Consider the following 25,125-nt stretch of genomic DNA (forward strand, 5'->3'; position numbering starts at 1 on the left):
GCCTTCCTCCATTTTACTCCGCCAGATATTGATGTGTTGGCCCTCTTTATCCCAATTAATGGAGTCACCACAGACATTTAATCCACAAATGTTCAAGCATGCTGCTAATAAATGCCATTCTTTAGCAGTAAACAAATTCAGTGCCACTACTAATGAGAAATCAAGATTTTCAAGTCAATTCTGCAGTCAGACTTAGGGATTCAAAGCATACATGCGAAGGACTCAGAAGACAAGGACCTAGTCGGTCAGTGATCAAAGGTGCTGCCCACCGACAGCAATGTGCACGGCCAACGTGCCGTCTGGGACGGTACGCACAAACATCAATGAGTGGAATGTAATAACAAGGATTAGAAATATCGGCCTTTAAAGCCCAGAGGAGAAGCAATCAGCATTCTGCCATTCCACAATGAGCAAGTCGAGAAGACTTATGTTAATCAAAGGCTGTCTTTTCCCCTTTCAGTCCACACAAGAGAAACTAAGAGAGAGATCGCAGCAAAAAGAGCAAACAGAAAACGCTCCGAGAGGTTTGTTTTTCGCTGTTGGCCGTGATGGATTGGAGCAGCTCACAGCTGTGACTCAAGCTGCATCCAAAAACAACCAATAGACGTCAGAGACTGTTTGGACATCCGGACCGCCAGACAATCTCTTCAGATAAACAGGAGTGCTTTCCTACATTCAATAATAAGTGGGGCTAAAGTGTGATGGAGGTCATTTATTTTCTATAGGTGCAATGATTGAGTGTGGTTGAAAAGAGTTAAATGCAGACAGACGTTATCGATGTGGTGATGGAGGATCTGGAAACACGCTGCCTCCTACTGGTAAAACTACGGTGCAGCATTGCATGTTAGCTCTCTCTTTTTTTTCAGTAAATGCAAGAATCAGGCAAATATGCAAAAGTACTTTTTTAATCTTTCATAGCGTTTAAAAAAAACACTGTGATCAGGAAATTGTACATATGGCAAACTATACAACAGTACAAAAAAAAATACAACAACATCTATGTACAAGGCATTAAAATGCCATTTTAGTAACATTCAATAACAAAAACCTACTGACCTAATATACTGAACTGATTTGTACTTTATCAGCTTTTGAAACATTGATGGGGTCGCTTGTGTTTTGGTTAACGGATTTTACATTTACAAGAAGAATAACATGGTTTGTAGAAAGATGGGGAAAAAAATAGCGTATAATGGAAAACGTGTATATACGTGTAAATTCACACACATAAAGACTTTATTTCAAAAGATTAAAATATAACATTAAATATTATTATTTACAACGTTTAAAACATTACATACATTTCCATTCAGCTCACTTCAAAAACCCCTCCAGCTTTTCCAGATTCACTGTGGGGATCAACGCAACTTCAAAGAAAACCCTGTAAAAAAAAAAGAAGAAATAAATAAATAACTCAAGACATAATCAAATGCCACAATCTGGAGTATTTTAATATAAACAAACTGCTTCATTAGTCAAATGCTTTCAAGAAATCAACATCTGCTGTAGGCAGGCGTAACACTAAGACATGCGTGTCAAAATGCCAATCAGGTTTGGCAAGAGCATCAAAACAACACGGCGGTCATGCTCAGACTCCGATAAGAAAATTTGTCAAAATGTTTAAACATGCATTTTGACTAAACTTCTGTATAACTCCTACTATAATTTGCCCCAAATGTATTTTTTTTCCCAAGGCAGACCAACTTTAAAAGCACACGATTTATACACTTGGACGGCAAGATGTTTTTAAAAGTCTCTTCTGCTCACCAAGGCTTCATTTATTTAATCCAAAATACAGCAAAAACAGTAATATTGTGAAATATTTTTTACTATTTAAAAGAACTGTTTTCTATTTGAATACATTTTGAAATACTATTTATTTCTGTGTTGGCAAAGCTGAATTTTCATGTGATCATGTGATACGGAAGACTGTAGGGATGCTGAAAATTCAGCTTTACATCAGACTGTTTAAAAAATCTTAGTGTATATAAAACAGTGAAATGTGCTGTAAAACTTTAAAAACAGCAAACAAACCGAAACATGTTCAGACCATAAGCACACCCAGCAAGAACCGTTCAAACTCAAAGTATTTAAATGTCTGAGACAAACCATTTCTCTAAACATTGCCATGTAGCATTTTGGAGTAATAAAAAAAACGAATATATAGTGAATGTGTATGTATATGGTATTGCGAATGTGTATGTATATGGTATTGCCAGTTAAAAGCTAATTATTTTTAGATTTAAAAAAAAAAAAATGGAAATGTGCTGTGAAACTTTAGAATCAGCAAACAAACTTGAACTGTTCAAACCATAAACACACCTAGCAAGAACCCTGTAGTTCAAAATGTACTGGAATTGCTGAGATAAACAATGTTTCTAATGTTGCATTTTGTGGTAAATAAATAAAATAAATATTTTTTTTAAATCTGCATGTATGTACACAAAGAACATGCTGTTATGATTAAAAATACACTATTTAAAACTGCATTGCTGACTTACTTGTGCGCATACTTGCTCCTGACAACGGCTAGTTTACTGTCCGGTGGGCTGCTGAGCATGTCGTGGAGTTTCCTGACCACAGGTGCCAGATCCTCCACACTGTATCCAGAGTGGCACTGCAAACACGGTGTCTGGAAACAGAAGTGGAACATCAGTCAGAATCTTCACACAAACCCTGAAGTGTAATTGTGAAGTGAAGCCAGATATCTGTGAATCTCGAAGGGATCTAATGAGCGTTACATAAGGGATGTGTGACTTTAAGACGCCTGCCAAATACTTCATGATGTGAGAAAAACAAAATGCCTTTAAGCTGGAAACGACATCCGGTGAGAATGTAAATGAATGTATGAATGTGCGTGTGTGTGGATGTTTTCAAGGTTGAACTTCTTTATCTCTGACTTCTCTGTAGAGCCACTCAGGACATAAAGCAATTACTCAAATGCTGGTAAACACCGTCCAGCTTCACTCTCATTAACAAAAATACCTTTGTCATCAACCCATGACTTAGTTTGAGTGTGAATGCGTGTGAGAGAACAGAAATTAGCATCCATAATGAGCAGTCACTAGCCATTACAGAGCTGTAGTCAGCTTTAGCTCATTCAGTGCTATCAAAAGAGCACAGAATGCCCAAATCACAGCACACAAGGATGCTGAACTCACTGTGAAAGTGCAAGCATGTGTGTATTACCAAGGAACGGTGACATTTTGTGAAAATGGTATAATTCATGAGCTCTGTGCTTGTGCATACATTATAAAAGCATAAAGATAAACACGTACCCATCCTCCCAGATCCTTAGTAACCAGAGCGATGAGCAGACAGGCAGAGGCGAGCAAAGACGCTCTTACGGGCACAAACTCCATCTCCAACAAACTCAGCTCACAAATAAAGCGCGCCAGAGTCAGTGTGTCCATACCTGCATTCACACACTGCCGGGAGACGAGAGACGGTTAATCATCACACACAAGCCAGAATAAGTATCCATACAATGACAAACTGCAGCAGAGAGAAGTCAAGTTTTTTTATCTGCGTACAAAACACACACACACAGAATCAAATCGCAATGCCAGTAGCTTTGGGCCCTGCAGAAAGATTACACACAGCTCATCTAACCTGCCAAGATTCTGAAGGTTACATTCTTGGCAAATTCAACATACAATTACTAAAGGAATTGCTCCGGTGAGCCATAAAAGAAATGCATTTCAATGTAAACATCTGAAATGTACAATTTATTTCCTTGATTCTTGAATGCTCCATTCTCTATCTAAACCTTTTGTCCTCATGTTGTTCTAAACCTGTGCGTGTTTATTTTTTTGTGGTGCACAGAACAATTGGAGGGGGGGGGGTTAAATAATTAAATTATTAATAAACAGAAAAAGTACCATATGTTGTCATATGATAACAGTCACTGTCACTAGCAAATGTCTTCAAAGATTTTACAACATTTCTTTTAATATACACTATATATAATATTCTTTACATTTATTTTGAATTAACTCTTATGTTTACCAAGCCTGCATTCATTTAAATCAAAAATACAGTAAACCATTAATACTGTGAAATGTTATTACAATTTAAAATTCTTTATTGAAAAAATAAAAACGACCTCATGTTGTGTCAATCACGTTCACATACACTGTCTCCGAAACTTTCGTCCGTCATAAAAATAAAAAAAATATCGGGTTCAATTTTCGGTATTGACAATTCAGAGCCACCGGATGACGAATACGAAAAAATGCATATGAACATTTCGGACTCAGTGTGCAAAGACCCCAAACTTTTGAAAAGCAGTTTAACAGGGTTTCTGCAGGTTTTATAAAAGGTAAATTTAAGACTTTTTAAAGACCAAGTAAAGAATATTTAAAGGGTAACTAAACCCCTGCTCAGAGCTTAAATCCACCCACTGGCAATTTTCAAAAAATGCTGGAAAAGTGGGCAGAGCCCGGCGGACACAGAGGGGACGAACCGAGGGCGGGGCTGAGCGGAGGGCGTGCACCTGAGACCCGCAGGGACGGGTTGATTGACAGCTGTCAGACTCGCGAGTCGCAAAGATGGAGAATGACTGGAGTGACGCCAGCTTTGCAACAGAGCGGTCATTCTCCTACCTTCACCTGAAGTGGAGGAGGGTGGATTGTCTGTAACAGACACAAACCCGGAGCCTTATCAATGCGAGCCGCTGCTCAAACTGCGTTAACTCCCGATGCCGACGATGCTAGTGAAGCAGCCGCGCAAGAGAACTGACCTAATCTGCATCCGTGGCAACCACTTGCGTGTCAGGGTTTGAAAGCGCGTCTCATGTATGAAAATGATCTGTACACATGACGGGCGGCAATAATATCGCAAGAAAAGCCTGACGTGTACTGACAACTGCATTATTTAACAGTATTTTCTTCAATACAATGTTAAAGCAAGTGTCAAGTGAGTTTCATTCATAATGTTTACTTCATGTAGCATGACAGTTCATACTGGAGTGAAGCCGTTCTCATCTTGTGATTGGGGGAAACATTTCTGAGGGCGTGGTGAGCTCGTGCCAGGGCGGCGGATAGTGAGCCGTTGGAGGTGCCATCCTACGTCACGATGTACCACAACGTCCAATAGGAAAATTCAACTGCAGTAGCCACCGTTCAACCTTAGGAGGGCAGCACTTTGGCGGTTTTACACCATATTTTATAGAATTAAAACACTTTATACTCAAATGTCAAAACATTTACTCGAATCAATGAACAGCATTAATAAAGCCCCAGTATTACAGATCATTAACTAAAAAAAGTTGGTTTAGGGTTTAGTTACCCTTTAAGGAATAAACTGAAGGGAACACAATGTCAATATGTTCCTCAAACTCTGTCCTGGAGGGCCACTGTCCTGCAGAGTTTCGCTCCAACCCTGATCAAACTCACCTACCAATGAACTTCTATTGATCCAGTATACCTCGATTAGCTTGCTCAGGTGTGTTTGATCGGGGTTGGAGCTAAACTCTGCAGGGCCGTGGCCCTCCAGGACCGAGTTTGAGGAACTCTGGTCTAGTTAGAAACAATGAGTTGTATTAGCAACACTTCAGAGTTTGAAAATACTTTCAAAAGATATACATTACTTTTTAATTAATTTGACAAACAAACCAAAAAAGATTCTAAAAAAATCAAGACATTTGGTTGAGATGCAAAATATGAAGTCTTGTTTCTGTCAAAATGAAGTGAGTTTATGATTAAAACAAGAACAAATATCTGCCGGTGGGCTCAGAAAAATCTACTTAATTCAAAGGGAAGTCTTTATAACTTGTTGACAGATATTGGTTCTTGTTCGAAGCATAAACTCCCTTCAGTTTGATACATTTTCAAGATTTCATTTCACATTTGCATCTCAAGTAAATGGATCCTGTTTTAAACAGGTTTAGATACAAAACTACAGAGGAAGATGTTATTTGTTTTAACAACACATGCAACAAGTAATGCCCTTATGAATTTAAGACTTTCTTCTCTGATTTAAGACCTTGTTATGGCCTTAATTATGACTTAAGACCTGTAGAAATCCTGTTTAAGCTCCACAGAGGTTTCATCCCTATTTGTGAAGGCATTTAATATATCAGTAACCACATTCAAGCAAAGGAGGAGTTTGTCTACTGTGTCCTATCACTTGTAGCCCTGGATAAAAGCATTGGCATGAATAAGTATAAGCGTTGTGTGTGCATGCTGTAATTGCATTTCTTCAGAAAACTAAGCCACCATTCAAATGTGATTTTTGTTGTGTTGTTCTCTTAATGAATATTCTTATTGAATATAGTGGTATTATGTTTTAATGCACACTAAAGAAGCTTATTTCTTTGCAAAAAGAGCAATTAGTAAAACCAGCCATTCTGCTGATAAATAACAACAACAAAGACTTAAATCATGGAGCTTTGACTAAATGGGAATGGATCTGACCGCAACAAGCAGTAACAACCAATGACAGTCGGTCATACACATACACAAACAGGGGAAGATTCCTCAGGGAATACAGGGGGGTGGGGGAAAACACATCACACCTGACAAACACAAAGACATCCAACGCATGCTTTCCTGCATGGCCTTTCTCTCTGACTTTGACAAACATACACACACACAGACACACACGCAATTGATGTTAATCTTAGTGTGTGTCAGATGACTCCAAAGGAGTTCCACTTGTCTTTTCAGTGAGGGAATATGTGTCTGTTGTCTCTCACCTTGGCATAACGACGGAGGAAGCGGTATGGAACCGGAATATTGATGTCAAAGTTCAGTGCCTGCAGGATGCTGATCTCCATAGTAATGAGCTGGGACCGCTTGTAAGCATCGTCGCAAATATATAGGAAATCGTCCACGCAAGGTGGAGCCCGTTCCTGTGAGGACACATGATGGGTAACAACTGACAAATCAAAAAAAATGTTGCAGCATGCAGTATGTATATTGTGCATAGTATGCAAAAATACAGCACACAGTGCAGGTACAATGCACTTAACTCGACTTTCATTGCTCAGTGAGACAAAAGAACTAGAAAAAAATATCTAACATGATTTTTAATATTGCTTTCTTATTATTTAAATCAAACTGGCAAAAGGCATTTTACACAAAATTGAATTTAGAAATATATATTAAAAATAAATTACACTAAAACTAAATCTTGTAATGAAATACCACCTGCTGCATATTATTCTGTGTAAACTACTTCTTTTTTTTTTTAAGTATGTGAAATTGTACATAAAAATGTTACATGTTGAGCTCACGATACATGTCATCTCATATCCCGATAACGATATATATGACGATATAGTACCTACCTTTCCTGTAAAATTAACGAATTAATCATTTTGTTTTCTGTAACTAATCATGATTAATCGCAATTAAAAAACATTGGAGTTTTTAATATTTTGATATTATAATAATTTCAGTTACTCCCCAAATTAATGAAGAAACAATTTAAAGACAGCACATTTTAAATATTTGTTGTAATGGCATATTATGAATGAAGGCCAGTATCACTGATACTAATGTCTCTATGAAACATCAATGACATTACATTACAGTATAACTGAAAGCTGCCAATTTCAACATTTATTAGTATTTAAAAAATAACAACTTTTAATTGAATTGAACATAATCTTTAAATAAACCTATTATAATAAATGTTATATTTACCCATGGCAACCCTCTAAGCACACCTTGGCAATATAATCGCCACTGGCTAGTAAATTCTTTCATTTAGTTGCCAGACTGATATACTTTATTATATATATATATATATATATATATATATATATATATATATATATATATATATATATATATATATATATATATATATATATATATAAATTCCACCAAATTTATCAATATCTTTGTAAAATGGCACAGCTTTTTAAATATCTGAACGTACACGCTTAACATCAGTCAATCAAGCATTAGACTATGTTATGATATTATGATAATCAAGCACTATTTAATGATAGAACTTTAGTAATTAGAACTAAAACTGTTGGTATTCATGTATGAATGCATATTTGTCATTTAACCGAACTTTGAACTGGTGGTGGTGGTGGTTAAGATATTGTTGGTGTTTCTGAAGAAAAAAAAAGAGATAATAGTAATTATATTATATTACTAAAAGATAATAAAAATAATAATTCTGCTACTAATAACTAAGGCACTTAGGATTGATGAGCTGCTGGGTTCATGAATATTAATCTTTGTTGACAGCATTTGCTCAACCTGATTTGCTGAAATCAAAACAGGGACAGGAAAAGATGAGTGCCAGCCAATGAGATTTCCGTTTGTGCATTAGTTCCGCCCACTACCAAAAAAAACCGGCATATCTTCTGCTTGTTCTTGAAAGCTGAATAATTCCAAATGAAGGCCGTTATTTTGACAGGAAAATACAACAAAGAACATTGCAAACATGATGCAGCGCGTTGATTTTGTGTGGTATGCAAGTCTCTCTCGCTCTCTATGAATGAAACATACATTACATGAGTGTGTTTAGCGCTCCATAATGCTCACAATACCCCAATTTTGGTAAAAATAGAAAAAAGGAATAAACTCTCTAAAGAAACTGGAAATAAACATGAGAATGAATGAATCAGTTTTTCTCCAAATGAGCACATTTGAGGACTAAAAGCCCTGAGGTACAGAGTTTAGTAAATGGCTCTGATGAGAAGCGTACAGGAGTTTTCTCAGTGGATGCATATGAGGCTCATATTTAAAGGGTAACTAAACCCCTGCTCAGAGCTTAACTCCACCCACTGGCAAATTTTGAAAAATGCTGGAAAAGTGGGCAGAGCCCAGCGGAGACAGAGGGGATGAACCGAGGGCGGGGCTGAGCGGAGGGCGTGCACCTGAGACCCGCAGTGATGGATTGATTGACAGCTGTCTGACTCGCGAGTCGCAAAGATGGAGAATGACTGGAGTGACGCCAGCTTTGCAACAGAGCGCTCATTCTCCTACCTTCACCTGAAGTGGAGGAGGGTGAATTGTCTGTAGACACAAACCCGGAGCCTTATCAATGCGAGCCGCTGCTCAAACTGTGTTAACTCCCGATGCCGACGATGCTAGTGAAGCAGCAGCGCAAGAGAACTGACCTAATCTATGAACAGTCAAATCCTTATACTGAATGCCACTTAAAATAGATCAGATATCTGATATACATACGATGTATTTTCATTCAAATTAACTGAATCAATAAGTTCAGACCTAAAAGCCTATTATAAACGGATTTCCTCAAATAAGTTAGACTATATACGCCAGCACGTAACGGTATTGTTGTTTGTTACCGAGGCAACCACTTGCGTGTCAGGGTTTGAAAGCGCGTCTCATGTATGAAAATTATCTGTACACATGACGGGCGGCAATAATATTGCAAGAAAAGCCTGATGTGTACTGACAACAGCATTATTTAACCGTATTTTCTTCATTACAATGTTAAAGCAAGTGTCAAGTGAGTTTCATTCATAATTTTTCTACTTCATGTAGCATGACAGTTCATACTGGAGTAAAGCCGTTCTCATCATGTGATTGGGGGAAACATTTCTGAGGGCGTGGTGAGCTCGTGCCAGGGGCGCTGATAGTGAGCCGTTGGAAGTGCCATCCTACGTCACGATGTACCACAACGTCCAATAGGAAAATTAAACTGCAGTAGCCACCGTTCAACCATAAGAGGGCAGCACTTTGGCGGTTTTACACCATATTTTATAGAATTAAAACACTTTATACTCAAATGTCAAAACATTTACTCAAATCAATGAACAGCATTAATAAAGCCCCAGTATTACAGATCATTAACTAAAAAAAGTTGGTATGATATGAAATTTAATATGAAATGCATGGGCTCAGTTTTTAATTTTGCATACCTAGTGACATGCCACTGTAAGATACTTATTATAAGATACGATTAAATCCTTGATCTTTCTAATGATATATAATTTGTCAAGATTAAATAAAGACTTATTACTTTACTTATGCAGTCAATATATATATATATATATATATATATATATATATATATATATATATATATATATATATATATATATATATATATATATATATATATATATATATATATATATATATATATATATATATATATACACTGTAATGATTAACTACATTTCTATAAAGGTTGTGCAAGCGTGTGTGTGAGATAATGGGAGAATGACTAAGTCCTTGACTAATAACGACTAAACCCAGAAAAGTGCGAGTCTAAAGGAATGACTTTCAGCTATAAAAGAGCATATGTCTTACCTCAAATTTAGAAGCAATGAGCATGGCAGTGGAACCAATGAGCTGTAAAGACTCCCGTTTGACCTGGCTCACAGCCAGATAATGATCCGTCATTTTCACAGCCAGGTACAGAGTCTCATGATTTAGCTCAAAATTCTCCTGCAGAATAAAAATCACATCAGTGCTTAAGCCACCAACATTATTCCAGACTTATCACATATGAAACAATGCCCGGAAGCCATCAAACATCCACACTTACCTGGACCTCAACCAACCAGTCTACCAGAATTGCTCTCATATTGGTGTTCAGAGTTGGTTGATCAGTCATGTAGTCATGCAAGACAAACTTTTCCTGCAAATAAAAGCAATACAAAGTTTTAGCTTGCCATGTTATGTTCCTCTACCTGCAAGATCATCAATAAATAAACTACTAAACAAACCTCTCTGCTCTTGAGGTAGTCAAAAATATCTTTGGCATACTCTGCTGAATGTGTGGAGTCAGTGAGTTGCTCGGAATCAATGTCAAACTCTGGAGGAATCTGAAAGAAAAGATACAAAGATTTGTGTGTTTTTAAATCTGTAAACAAGGAAAAAACCTGTCAACCCCCAAAATATTAAAGAATGTTATAATGTGCCAGCAGGAAGGATTTAAAGTGTGATCCTTAAAGGGATGGTTCACCCAAAAACGATAATTCTGTCATCATTTACTCACCCTCAAGTTGTTCCAAACCTGTATGAGTATCTTTGTTCTGCTGAACACAAACAAAGATATTTTGAAGAATGTTTGTAACCAAGCAGATAGAGCAACCATTGACTACCATAGTTGTGGAAAAAATACTATGGTAGTCAATGGTTGCTTTATCTGCTTGGTTACAAACATTCTTCAAAATATCTTTGTTTGACAAAGAAACTCATACAGGTTTGGAACAACTTGAGGGTGAGTAAATGATGACAATTGTCATTTTTGGGGGAACTATCCCTTTCAATAAATTAGCATTAAAGGGGTCCTGAATTGAGAAATCAACTTCCCTTGAGCTTTTGCTATATAAAAGGTCATGGTAATATAAGAATATCCTGTAAGTTTAAGAGCTGAAAACTTCCTTGTTAGTCAAAAGAAAAACTTTTATTAAAAAAAAAATAACATTCCAATCAATTGCCAGTGGATGATAGATAAATCATTGTGTTTGTTTGATAAACACATTTTGCGAGTCCTGTGGGCCATTCATAATTCCGGTTGCCGTTTTCCCACATGCTTTCAAAACAATTCCCACACGTACAGACAAGGGAGCTGAAGCTCATTAAATATGCAAATCTTATCCAATCCTAGCCGTGGGCGTTTACTTCCAAGTCTTCAGTGTGGCAGGCCCATAAAAACCGAGCGTCCAAGGAGAGAGCCTCAAAACCAGGGTAGAAAATAGCCTATTAGTTATTCATTATGATGTTTTTGAATGTAAAAACCACGTAAACGTCATAAGTTGACCTCAGACAAATTAAAAAGCCAGTTCGTGACACCTTTAATTAGAATTCAAATGTTTCTTCTGCATCCATATTTAATGCAGTGAGCAATATGTCTGTGGGGTTTCTTTTTGGCAGTTAACAGCTCTTGTGTAAAAATCTCCCAAACACTTTGGAACAACTGGATATTCACATTCATGCCAATTCTGTCAGTGCATCAATGCAGCAGACCAGGGCCTTACCTCTGGAGGCAGGAGATGTGGAGGAATTGAGGCTTTAGATGAGGGCTCTTCCAGTTTCACAACTGTCTCCACATTCTTCAGTTCCTCCAATTTTTCCTCGGAACTAACCACCGATCTGAATGAAGGAAAGATAAGAATGAAATCTGCAAATTCTGGAACAATCATCTCAAAGTACTCTCAAAACACCTCAAATATACAGTAAGGTAAAGATGAAGAGGTAGTAAAATATGACTTACTTTAAATTGACATCATTCTTAGAAAGTACTGAGATTTTCTTCTGCAGCTTCTTAACAGTGTCTTTCTTTTTGATTGGGTTGCTTAGCTCAATCTTGTGTGCCTTCAATAAAAGTGCATTTTAAGAGTTATACATTTCTTTTAGGTCAAAATTCAGCCTAAATGTCAGCCCGAACTGTACTTAGTTTTTAATTTGTTAAGATAATCATGAGTCACACCAAATCAACTTGGTTCGGTCTGAGACACAGAGAGAGTGAATACAAGGTGTTAGACAATGCTGAATAGAGCCATCCTTAAAATTTGCATATGAGAGCACCTCACCTGGAAACCCATACCCACCAAAGGAGTGCCCATCTGAGCTATTAAAAGTTGAGATCTCCTGCTTTTGTGTACATTCTGTAATTTACTGCTCGGGCATGATTGAGATTCCAATGAGGTCATGACTAAAAGGCATGCTGATTTGCATCATTCATTTAAACTACTGGTGTTAGTGGGGTTACAAGTCAGACGCTCAACACTTACTGGTTTGACATCATCAGAATCAAACCGAGGGGCCAAAAAACACTGAGAGACAGCCTAGTCGGGCAACATATGAAAGCAATAAAGCTGTGGTGCATGTATACGAAAATTTATTTTAACAAAAATATAAACGGCACCCTTACATTGGTAATGTCCACAAAAGCAGTTCTTTTCTTAGGGGCCCCTTGGGGAGAAGAAGATGAGCGCTTGGTCTGGGGGCCATCCTGCTTAAACACATCAACACAGGATGGATCAGATCAAAAACAATCAAATCAGCACAGATCAAACTCATTTTTCAGATCTGATGTCACTGCATACCTGGTTCTCCAGTCCTTTGGGGTGAAGTTTGGGGATTTTACTGATGGTGGGCTTCTTTCCTCTGGAAAACGGCATCTTGTTCAGTTGTTCTGATCCTTCCGTTATATCCTGTTTCACACGTGAAGTAAACAAAGACTGAAGAATGCACGTATGCACACTTCCAACAGACACACACACACACTCGTTGTGCTCCACACGGTTACTAAAAATACAAACAATCGGTTTAGAAATTGTTTTGGTCGCAGGAAGCAACCGGTCGTTAAAGAATAAAATGCAGGTGAATGTTTCGTATAGTTTTGCGTGAAATTACAAATCGATCTTACCTTTCCGCGATACGCTGAACAACCTCGATTAAAGCAGGACAATGTTTTTTAAAGAGAATATGCGCAAATATTCACAAAAAGTACAATGGAAAGCTATCCAGGCTGAAACAGACACACACCGCTCTGCTGTCTGCATGCATCCAAAACTACACGCAGTGCTGTGATTGGCCGCATGCACCTCGCTCTAAGCCAATGAGCGTCGAGCTATGATGCCGTTGTTAAGGGGCGGGACAATAGAATTTTCAAAAACACCCTAGCAACCAATAGGAAGAGAGCTCGCGTTCTTTGACTCCTGAGTGACGTTGGAGCAGAGAGTGTGCTTGGTAATGACAACAACAGAGGTTATGTTTACTTCTTAGATCAAATGTTTCATTAATGTTAAGTAATAGCTTCGTTAATTTTGAATATTGTTGATATTATTGTCTTTACAATGAAGCCACACCCCAGCCACCCACCCACACACACACACACACACACATGTCTTTCACACAGGAAGTCTGCAAACTGCCTGTGGCCCCATCACTCACATTCTCAAGCCTATCAAGTCGAACTTGTTTGGCTGATTTCCTTCAACAAGGTAAAGAAAACTGATATTTTCCCCAATGTTTGAAGGGGTGATTTGATGTATTTAGTTCATTATTATCACTTATGTTATTATTAATGTATTTTTTGCAGAACTGAATTTCCCCATATGTTTTGGCTGATATTATATTTCCTTTTACTTTAAAAGTTGGTCCTCCTGCTTTGCCCTCATATTTTTCTTCAGCAGCAGAATGTTACAAGCAAGATTAATTCGATTGTATCTTAGAAGTATACAGCTTTGGGGTGAAAATCACAATTATAAAGCCATGTTACGTGACATTTGATACATTAGGTTACATCTGATTTCTTGTAAGATGTCTTTAATTCTACAGTATAAGCAGCAATCTCTGTGTTTCACATATGCAATACCATAACATTTAATTTAACACTAAAACGTTCTTTGTTTAATGGGCATTTGATGTCAAACGCCAATGCATTTCCTTAGACCAGTACAATTACACGCACATTTTATTAGGCTACTCCTTAGAAAATCTCCATCATCTGTGGTTCATCAGAAAAGGTTAGGGGTAATGTCTCCATTAAAAACATCAAAGTATGACGATACATAATCAATAGATTAGAAAACCAGACTTTTCAAGGTGACGTCCCTCAGTTCACAGCACTGCCCAGGAGACCTTTTATTTCCACTTATCTCATAATCTAACTTGAACTGACTGCAGCTAACAGGTTATGCGTGTGTTGTAGCAAATTAAATAAATATGTGGGCGCTCACACACAGTGTTAGGCTGAGCTGATGTTTATCAAAGCTTGAACTGACATCCCTTCTCCGTTTCTTTTAATACATTGCGTTGGGTAAAGGAAGGTTGCCTCATGATCTAGAATCATGTCTTGCCCAGTATCATTGCCTTAATTATTAAATCAAAGTCTGCAGGGAAATGGAAAAGTTTTTTTCAGCAGCTATCATCACCCACCATCTTTTCCTGTCAGTCACGTGTCTTATAGTTCCTGTAACAGACATTCGTGGTGATCACTTGTGGTTTCCAGTTCTTTTTCTGCTCTTTTGACACATGTTTTTCTTTAGTTGTTCTTGGATTCATTTAGTTGGTCATATCGCTCTCTCTGTTTTGATTTTAAATGTACTTATTTTCATTCCCGACTTCTAATATCACCATTATCAAATGTTCAGCACTCAGGATGTTCTAACACTTTACAAGCTAAAACAGTCAAACTGATAGCCAGAATCCGTGGATGAAATAAAGTGTTTATGGAGTGAGATGGAGGCCAATCAAACCATCACATATTGTATTTCAGGGCTTCAGCAATAATTGAAGAATATCATGTACCCCAAGAGGATTGCTCTATGGTGCTCTTGGAGGTCTACCTCCGAAGAATCATCTGCAGTTGTTAGAAAAGAGTTGGAACAAAATTATGCTGGTTATGTCTCCAGGAGCATTATTAGGCAACCTTGCACTAGAATATCAAAGTACTTCTGTCAGCCTGTTGTCCTGAGATACAAAGTAAATCATGCTCAGAAATTATATTTTAAGGATGCACTGAAATTCTGTCTGACAACGATAAGGCAATAATTATTAAGTCTTACTAACAGGTTACAGTGGCCACTAACAGATACATAAAATTGCATTATATTTTGTCCAGATACATTAAAATAAATCACTAAATTTAGTCATTTAAATGCTTTGAATCTAAAAGTAGAAAATCTGTACAGTATGAAAATTTGATATTGTTGTGAGATTATTTGCTAAATATTGCATTTAACAGTGTTATTTAAGAGGCACGAAACCCTAAAACACATTTTTTGAGATGTCAACAGATATGTACAGGTTGTACATAATTGAAAAAACAGCAGCACTTTTTCTGAGCTATTTCGTTCTTCTGGTTTCAAGGGCATATTGCAGGTTAGAGACTCCATTGTGTCAATGTATGGAAAAATAATGTAGGAACTAGATTTTCTTTAAAATATACTTATAAATACGCTATTAAGGCTTTTGGAGTCGTTTTTGTGAGAAAATTTTACTTCCGCATCTAAAAATGCCAAAACCGGACATGACAAAGTTGAGGTATGAAAAGTGAGGTATATGCGTTAATTCAGAGTGGTGATTGGCTGCCACTGCTGGACAGTACGAATTTACGTCAACAGTTTCTGAGTTTTTCTCCGCATTATTAATGAGAATGAACTCTTTTAACCCAATTACTGTGCTGTCTCCCCTTTTCCCACCCTCTCGTCCGCTTTTCCACAGCTTTACATGGCCATTTCTTGAAACTTTTTCAACTCTGAGGTGTGAACGACCAGGCGAAACCAGGGGGAGGGATTGGGTCATGAAACTTTTGCCTGGTTTCTTAGGCTTTAGTTCAATTTTTATAAATATTCCTTAGAAAAAAAAACATTAATGGTGTGCATCTTGAGACAAAACAATGGCACTGACATATTTTAAAATATGGTTGCTTTCAGTTAAATCAGCTCCAACATGCATTTTAGTCTGAGACTAAGCCTTGTCTTGTTTAAATATTAAATTAACTAAGTAAGCAAGCATTAGATGACGATAAAGGTCAATTAAATGCTAAAATAGGTATGTAATTACAGTATATGCAAATGTGATTGATATCAACGCATACAGATCAATTAAAAAAAATCTGATAACCATGGTAACATATTGTCCATCTCTAAATTATATCTTGTTCCATCTCTTTTTCAGATGATTAATGAGGAGTGGCTTTGCAGCTCATTTAAACTGTGTGGTCTAGTCACCACCTCAGAATCTGCTCACTCTGATGTAAGTACAGAAATTTTCAGATAGTATTTAGTATAATAGAAGCATATTAAAAGGCTGTAAATAAATTCTCTTTTAAATTTGGTTTGCACATTTTTAACAATCATCGTACAGAAAAAGTAGATGATAAAAAGTATGCCCACTGTATAAAGTGCAACTTTACCTGATGAAAGTCAAGTCTTCATTTTTCTGTTATGACAATTTTCAGGACTCTACACAGATAGTAATCGACAGTGATTCATACCCACAACCTGCATTCAACCCGTCGTCAATCCAACATACGTTGGAAACATACAGCTGTTTGCTGGATGCGACATTAGAAGAGAACATAGAGCCCATTCAACACTTTGCGCATATGACAGCCAAAGCGATTATAGATTCAGCTGTGAGGATCAGAGACCCATGTGAATCTGTCAAAGTGAGACAGGATGACGTCGAGATGCTAGCTGAAGAGTTAACTTTAAAAGTCTTTTGCAAAGCACTAGAAGAGATGGAGAGGCAGCATCCCTCTGATGATCCTTCATCCAAAAATATAAATGGTAAAGGGGTTATGGAGGGGACTTATGAAAATGCATCGGTTCTGTGCTCCTCAGGCTACAACTGTGATAAAAATGCATTTGAAATGGAAACGGGCAAGATGGAGGAATTTGATGACATGCTGACCACAGTATATGCCACTTCCTTGAAGAGCATGGCCAGTCTGGGGTCTCTCGACTATCCTGATGCTCCCCCGAGCACCCCTTTACTTCCAGAGATGATGAGGAGTCGAGCCAGTTTCACAAGGAAGCTAAAGGGAGGACTTGCTAAAGAGTTTCTACCTTCACCCCCTCCTCCGACCCCCAAAGACCACATGCAACCCTTATTGGAGAACCAAATGACTGACATGTCCGCTGACTTCATGGTGAGGCTGATGCGCTCGCTTTCACTGGAGTGTTGCCGAAACGAAGGTCTAGAAGAAGACAAGGGCAGAGAAGCTGATGATGGTGGACTCCAAAATGACATTCCCAGGCTGACTCAAATGTCTGCAGATATCCTTCATTCTCTCACCACAAACGAGATAAGAGTAAAGGACGAGGGTTGTGTGAAACGCATGTTGGCTCTTTCTGATCGACTAGCGAGTGAAATTATCACAACGTCTCTAGCAGAGGTGATGGAGAGAGGAGAAAGGAAGGTTTTGAAGGAAGAAACAACATCATACTCAATGGATCCAGACAAAAGATCATCTAGCATGCCATTCTCTGCAACGGACGGGGTGAAAGTTTTAGCTAGTGAGCTGATCATTAACGCTGTGGTTCATGCGTTTGCTAAGCTAAGACAGGGCGTGTTTAAACATGGAAACCAGCCACATCTTTCGGGCCAAGCAGCAGAACCACAGCCATGGGAAGAAGAAAGATATTCAAACACACTGTGTAAAGACTCAACCAACTCCCTCAAAGCCAAAACCTTCAGATGCTGTAACGATAAATCAGAACTTGACGCCATAAAAGCGACATCATCGGTACACACATTTGCCAACGACTTAGCAGAAGGCGTGCTTCAGCATTCTGTATGTGACGCTTCCAGCTTACTGTTGAACTGTAAGCAATCTGAGGGAGCAGAATTTGGCTCCCAGAAAGACAGTAAACCTTGTGTGATCAAGATACGTTCTGAAGAAAGTCGTCATGTCCTGGAACTGCAATGTGCTCTACTCTGGGCTGCGGCCTCTCAGAACGGGACTTCAGCACTTCAGTTTGATCTACCAGACACAAACCTTCAGCGACAGGTACAGAATATTACAGTTTTCACTGACTGAATTTGCCTAATTGAGGGTATAATACTTTTTGCTTTAATGTCTAAAGGCCCAGTTCACACCAAGGACAATTACTATAATATGTTAGGTTCTGTTACAATTCAATGAGAATAGGGAAGTCCACACCACAACTATAACAAACGTTGCTATTCTCATAGAATTAGAACCCACTTACAAGTAACTTGAGTTACATCATCAGATTATTTTTTCCAAGTAACATAGTAAATTAACGTATGGAAGAGGATTAGGGCTAAGCAATAATAAAAAAAATAAAAAAAACATCTTGAGATTAAAGTCATTATAATGCGAGAATAAACTCGAGAAAAGGTCTAAATACAATGTTGAGAATAAAATCATTACATTTCGAGAATAAAGTCGCCGTGTTTCAAGAAAAAACAAATACAATGTAAAAGAAATAAACTGTAGAGAATAAACACACATTGATCAGTGTCATGTTCATTGCATACGGATGACATGACAGAGTTGGATCACTTAGTCAAGCTATATTTTAGGCTTTCTTTCAATAACAAAGAAATATATCAGCTTTAGCTCATTATAATCGAATAATAAGTAGCATACAAACTTTAAATAGAATTTGCATGCGGCAGGGTCTCTCTAGAAGAAGAAAAAACAGTACAATTTGCACATTGTACAATTTGTGCAACAAGTTTTTTTCTCGAAATACAACTTATTCTCAACATTTTATCTACTTTTTCAAATAAGTAAGTTACTTTGTTTTCCCATTTATTGACTGACAGCTCTCTTGTCCCCATGTTGAGAGAAATCGTAAATGCAGAGGCGTTGTGTGTGAACATGTAATGTAAATGTAAGCATGAATTTACTAATCTCACTTGCACAAAAAAAGATTCAGTATTTCTTAAAATGAATAAAATCAGTGAAATGCAAAATCAGAATACGATGCAAACCTCCAATAATTAAATGTGAAATAAAACTAATATTTTTATGCATTTAATCTCACTTTATTGACTATGTACTTGCTGCTGACCTTCGATGATTGTTAAACCATAAACTAAAATGACTTCATTCATCTGTGCTGCCACTCTGGATTGCAGAAGAATTGTTTGCTTGAGCTGCGCCCTCTACTGTAAACACGTAAATTTGTATTTCCTTTTATTATTTTATTATTTCAATTTTGGTGTGAAAGGGCCTTTACATTTGCCCCAAAATAGAACTTTTTTGCTATATATATATATATAAATTAAAAACAAGCCCAGCCCAGGCGAGAAACGCAAAAGTAACATAACACATTAATAAACCCGTCTCCAGCATGTTGCCCCCGGTCCCTCGAATATTCTGATCTATTATGACCTCTGAGCTTTTAAGCTGCCAGAATAATAATAATAATACGCTGTTTGTTAATTGGCCAGAGGAGAACTGGCACCCCGACTGAGCCTGGTTTCTCCCAAGGTTTATTTTTCTCCATTAGGTCACCTAATGGGGTTTTGGTTTCCTTGCCACTGTTGCCTCTGGCTTGGCGTGCTCAGTTGGGGACACTACATTTTTCAACTAAACATCGAAATAAATCTAATTAAAGGGGCTATATGCGTTTTTCTGAAATTTAAACTCGCGACTGACACCTGTGGCCAAAAAACAGAACTGCTCTTATTTTCTGCTCGCTCTTGCAGCGGTGGTGACGTCACATCCGCAGACAGCGCGGGAATAAAACGACCCACCAGAAAATAGGAAAAATAGGATACAGGCTTATAGGTGCACCCACTGTGAGCGGACAAGGTGTCAGTATGCTCATCAGGAGATGTTTGAGTCATAAATGGTAAAATAAAAAGGCTATTGTTACGTTTATTTTGGGGAAAAAGTTGCATATAGCCCCTTTAATAAACTAAATTAACCATTTAAACTAAATTACTGATCTAATTATTGATCTAAATCCCACACTGTCACTGTATGATAATTGAAATGAACTGATGACATCAGCGTTTTTTCAAGAATGGCTATACAGCTGAATAAAATTATGCTGCATTATTTTCCTGTTTAACACTGTAAAGCTGCTTTGAAACAATCTACATTGTTAAAAGCGCTATATAAATAAAGTTGACTTGACTTGACTTGACATTACTATTCTTAAAGTAATGCAATTATTTTTAAGGGAGTAACACAATATTGTAATGTTGTAATATAACCAAAACTGTAACTTAAAACTTTAAAGCTCTCATTATTGTTATCGTATTTGATGTGCGAGGGCTTTAACTCAGTATTTTCGAGGTAAGTTAAGGTATATGGGGAAGATTGCCTAAGACACGGACATCAATTTCAGTTTCCCACATGCATATATACTGGAAACCAAATTTTACTTGTTAAATATTATTATTATACCAACTTCCAATCCATTTTAATTTTAATTTAAAAAGATGAGAAGGAAACCGTTTATCCTAAAACAAATGTTTGAATAAATACATAAAACAATTAAAAATAGTTTGGACTGTCGTTCCAGTAGAAGTAAATGGGAAAATCTTAATCGCAAATCAAATTTAAACCCATAATTGATTTTTCTTCCTGAAAAGGTTGTATCTTATAAATCCTTTTATTTATACGTGGTTAAACTGGCATTGTTACATCTCACCCCATTTTACAACAATAGACTTGGTCAGCATTACTACTGGGAACGCCCACAAAAACGTAATATTCACCATATGCCGTGGGGGAAAACAAGCCATTAGAAAGAATGCACGTAGACCTTGTTAGACGCTTTATCTTTTCTCTTTGTAATGATTACGATTTATTTTTTCTTGGTGCAGTCCCGAAATGTTGGCATGTGGCATTCTGCACTTCTAGTAAGTTATCTGAAGTTTTAGAGTAAAGATAAAGCGTCTAACAAGGTCTACGTGCATTCATTCTAATGGCTTGTTTTCCCCCACGGCATATGGCGACAGGTAAGATAAGACAGTAGCTTTGAAGTTTATAGACATCAGTTTTAATTTTGCACATGCATTTATACTTTTTACCCAATAACATAAATGATTGAATACATTTAAAAAAGCATGTCTAACAATAATTGTTTGCATTGTGGTTTCAGTAGAAGTAAATGGGAAATGTTATCACAATTCAAATAAAACCTATAAGTGAATTTAATAGATTTTTCTTTCTGAAAAAGTTTTTTTGTTTGTTACATTTTGCATTTTACAACAACTGTTCGTCGTCTAATAACATAGCTTTGAGTTTATAGAGATATGAATTAGACCTTTAAAAAAGTATAAATAAGCATAATATATAATTATTTGATGGCATTCATTGTACCGTATCTTACTTCCTTTGAAAGAGCCAATCCGTTTAATTAGAAGTGCTCACTCTAAAGTCTATTTTCATTATAAAATAATTGCATTACTTTTTAATTGACTAACATGTTCCCTTAGCTTTGCAGACTCTCTCAGAGTGCCCGTCTGAATGGCTGGACAGTGGGCGCTTTAATGGCTTCTCTCGATGAGTTTTGTGACATGCAGCGGGCGACCAGCAGAGGGCGCTATGAGAGCTCCGATTCTCTCCTGGAGCATCTGCAGCACCTGATTGACAATGCACGTTTAAACTGATCTTGGACCAGCTTCACCCTTGCAGAACTGCTCATTGATCCGTGCGACACCCCCTGATATGAAGACAGAAAACCGCAGACGTTAATCTTCATCCAAACAATCTTTCACATCCCAAACATTAATACAATGAGTCAAAGTGCATGCAGTTATAATCAATTTCCTTCTCACCCATTGAAATGAGCCCTTAAAGACGAAACAGCTGCATGCACGCTGTCTGTTTAAACTGATATGAGATCTGCTCTCCCAATCCAAATGCTCAAACCACAGCCATTATATTAGGTAAGCGGAAATCGGACTACAAATCAGCTTTGGAAGTTACTACCATCCAAAACACACTGACACATTCTTGACCAAAGGTTCTGTATATTATTTTTCAACAATATGTCAGTACCAATAATAAAGTGTGTCTGAATAATGATAAACAGTGAATGCTGTATTGTTGGAGCTGTTTTATGATGGAGCTGATTGCTCTAAAGGGGTGCGCAGGGCTTTGCGGGGTGTGTAAAAAGCAGGACTATTTTACTGCATCCCATTAATACTCCCAAAGCAGTGATACCTAACATGGCAGGAATGCGCTTTAGCGAAAACCTGCATCCCACTCACTCCCACTCTTGGCGACCACAGCTTGAAAATCAGGGACACACACAAACTCACACATACTTATTCTTTGACCCTCTGCCTCGCTCTATCAGTCTCCCCTCCCAGACACGCTCTTTCTTTCACTCTCTCTCTCCCGCACACACACATATTCTCATACACAAGGGGGGCTGACTTCACAGCTGCAGTGTCAGTGAAGACACAATGGCTTTCAGTCCAGCCCGGTTATAAGCATCTGGAGAAGTGTTTGTTCCAATGTCTGAGGAACCATCGCTGCCAAAAAATGAGAGACGGCGAAAAAAGCGCGCATAAGGAAAAAAGATAGCAGAAAAGGGGAGTGGGGAAGAGAGAAGGGAAGAAGTGATTGCAACAGAGCTGACACAGAAAGAGTCAAATGGATCATGGGGGCTCTGGAAAATCTCCCAGAATCCCCCACCCACCCTTCTCCCCAAGCTATGACGCATCGATTTATTCTCTACAATAAGAGCCAGACGCAATGTGAAGGAATTCCTTACATTAAACAGGCCTCATAGACATAATGTACTCATATATTTTCCATTCGTATGACTTAAGCTTAGCGAAGCAATGAAGCGCCGCGACTTAAGTCAACAGGGATGGCGAGCAATCCTTTGTATTCATGTGATCAAACGGGTCATAAAGGAGGCAGCGGAGAAAGGGAACTGTATAAAGGACAAAATAAATTAAATTAAGAGAGTACAATACATTCAACATGCTTGCTCTGGAGAATAGGGATGTGTGTTCAGGTTTATGGAGTTTTCAAAGAATGTTCACATCAGGCTCTTTGTAGCCCCCATCTATCTGAAAGATGAGGTCAAATGTAAAACACCACATTTTCTCTGTGATCCGAGGACCGCAATGTGATCCAATGTGTGTCACACTATATTAAAGGATTAGTTCACTCAAAAACAAAAATTCTGTCATCATTTACTCACCCTCATGTTGTTCCAAACCGGTTTGACTTATTTTCTTTTCGGAAAAACACACACACAAAAAGATATATTGAAAATTGTCTCAAAAGTGTCCATGCATAAAAACAACACTAAACCCCATTGGCCTTCATTGCATGGACAAAAAACACTTGATTTCAACCAAATGATTTCATTGTGTGTGTGTGTGTGTGTGTGTGTGTGTGTGTGTGTGTGTGTGTGTGTGTGTGTGTGTGTGTGTGTGTGTGTGTGTGTGTGTGTGTGTGTGTGTGTGTGTGTGTGTGTGTGTGTGTGTGTGTGTGTGTGTGTGTGTGTGTGTGTGTGTGTGTGTGTGTGTGTGTGTGTGTGTGTGTGTGTGTGTGTGTGTGTGTGTGTGTGTGTGTGTGTGTGTGTGTGAACTGTCCCTTTAAGACAGGGGTGGGGAACATTGATCCTGGAGGACCACTCTCTTGCAGAGTTTAGCTCCAACCCTGAAAAAAACATTCACCTGCCTGTAATCCTGAAGACCAAGGCTGAATCCGAAATCGCCCCCCTATACCCTTAAATAGGGCACTATTTGAGGGGACAGCCATTTGTAGTGGTGTCCAAAACCATAGTGGAGGTTATTGAGTGCACTCATTCTATCCCACATTGCACCGCAAGAGTGTACAGCTGATGTACACACAAATTCGTATTTGTGTAAGTATTCCCTTGTTTTCATTCACTCCTTCAAGTGAACTGTGGACTAAAGTAAGGAAAGAGAGAATGAGGGTTTAGGGGGCGATTTCGGATTCAGACCTTGGAGACCTTGGGTTGGAGCTAAACTCTTCAAGAAAGTGGCCCTCCAGGATCAACGTTCCCCACCCCTGCTTTAAGACAAGAGAATGCACGCAAAACCTTTTTTTTATTTTTATGCAATGGTCCATTTTTTCATTTTGGGGTATTTTGCTTCCATGTCATACACATGAAAGAAAACATCCAAAAAACACATTTAAGTGCTTTTTATTTTATTACACTTTATCTATGTGCATATGTCGATTTCAATGACAATAAAAGGCTGTTTTCTTAAAATGAGTATTTTCATGCTGAGCCTTGAAATCTCCAGTTCAATAGCACTTATACAAAATTACAGTATTATTCCTATCTATATTTTGAAGATTTTAAACATGGGGAACATATAGATTATATTGTTTGCCTGATTTATGTAACATTTTATTCCTAACAGTTTTTTCTGACTTACGAAGTGATCAAATAATATGTAATTTCCCCTCTGTAAAAACCTCTAAAAAACTATGTCAACAAAATTAAACACAAATTTTGAAACTGGCTTATCCAATGTTGAGATTTCTGTTTTGAGAAAGTACGCAAATTAGTACATTTAATTAGATAATGCCTCATTTGCATACTTATAACATTTCAGTCATAATGTAGGCTACTGCAATTTCATATTGCTCTTCTTCCTCCACTAAATGCCATTGCTAGAAATCATTCAGAATAGCAGACATGAGTGATCCAACCATGAGTTGTCGTCTCGAATGCTCACCTCTTTTGGTGCACTTCCATAGTAGAGACCAGCGAGGATCCATGCTTGAGGTGTGAGC

General features: G+C 37.8%; 2 protein-coding genes across 3 annotated transcripts; one reads left to right on the forward strand and one right to left on the reverse strand.

The window, feature by feature from the left end:
- Positions 1-888: 888 nt before the first annotated feature.
- On the reverse strand, positions 889-13,476 carry ccnb3 (cyclin B3). Of its 2 annotated transcripts, XM_079838044.1 has the most exons (13): positions 13,318-13,469; positions 12,995-13,102; positions 12,820-12,900; positions 12,160-12,260; positions 11,924-12,038; positions 11,568-11,621; positions 10,667-10,765; positions 10,486-10,578; positions 10,248-10,385; positions 6,698-6,853; positions 3,279-3,428; positions 2,502-2,632; positions 890-1,381 (listed from the first exon to the last, which is right to left on the reverse strand). In XM_079838044.1, the coding sequence occupies exons 2-13, from the start codon at positions 13,067-13,069 to the stop codon at positions 1,315-1,317; spliced, it is 1,260 nt and encodes a 419-aa protein (XP_079694170.1). In that variant the 5' UTR covers positions 13,070-13,102; positions 13,318-13,469; the 3' UTR covers positions 890-1,314. The 2 variants fall into 2 exon arrangements, with proteins under 2 accessions (XP_079694171.1, XP_079694170.1); XM_079838045.1 differs by lacking the exon at positions 11,568-11,621 and having other exon boundaries at positions 889-1,381; positions 13,318-13,476.
- A 124-nt stretch (positions 13,477-13,600) lies between these two features.
- Positions 13,601-23,520, forward strand: LOC307141947 (uncharacterized protein). Its single transcript, XM_079842438.1, has 4 exons — positions 13,601-13,894; positions 16,575-16,652; positions 16,858-18,411; positions 21,828-23,520. The coding sequence occupies exons 1-4, from the start codon at positions 13,748-13,750 to the stop codon at positions 21,999-22,001; spliced, it is 1,953 nt and encodes a 650-aa protein (XP_079698564.1). The 5' UTR covers positions 13,601-13,747; the 3' UTR covers positions 22,002-23,520.
- Positions 23,521-25,125: the final 1,605 nt, after the last annotated feature.

Source organism: Gobio gobio, assembly GCF_949357685.1.
Source record: "Gobio gobio genome assembly, chromosome: 2".
NCBI classification, from domain to species: domain Eukaryota; kingdom Metazoa; phylum Chordata; class Actinopteri; order Cypriniformes; family Gobionidae; genus Gobio; species Gobio gobio.

What these genes read in the sequence shown, in the direction of transcription:
- ccnb3 (XM_079838044.1), bottom strand. Translation starts at nt 13,069, where the DNA reads ATGCCGTTTTCCAGAGGAAAGAAGCCCACCATCAGTAAAATCCCCAAA. An exon ending in CCAAAGGACTGGAGAACCAG is followed by an intron (nt 12,901 to 12,994) that starts GTATGCAGTGAC and finishes GTGTTTAAGCAG; the next exon opens with GATGGCCCCCAGACCAAGCG. An exon ending in CTTTTGTGGACATTACCAAT is followed by an intron (nt 12,261 to 12,819) that starts GTAAGGGTGCCG and finishes CTTTTATTGAAG; the next exon opens with GCACACAAGATTGAGCTAAG.
- LOC307141947 (XM_079842438.1), top strand. Translation starts at nt 13,748, where the DNA reads ATGAAGCCACACCCCAGCCACCCACCCACACACACACACACACACACA. An exon ending in GGCTGATTTCCTTCAACAAG is followed by an intron (nt 13,895 to 16,574) that starts GTAAAGAAAACT and finishes TCTCTTTTTCAG; the next exon opens with ATGATTAATGAGGAGTGGCT. An exon ending in CAGAATCTGCTCACTCTGAT is followed by an intron (nt 16,653 to 16,857) that starts GTAAGTACAGAA and finishes GACAATTTTCAG; the next exon opens with GACTCTACACAGATAGTAAT.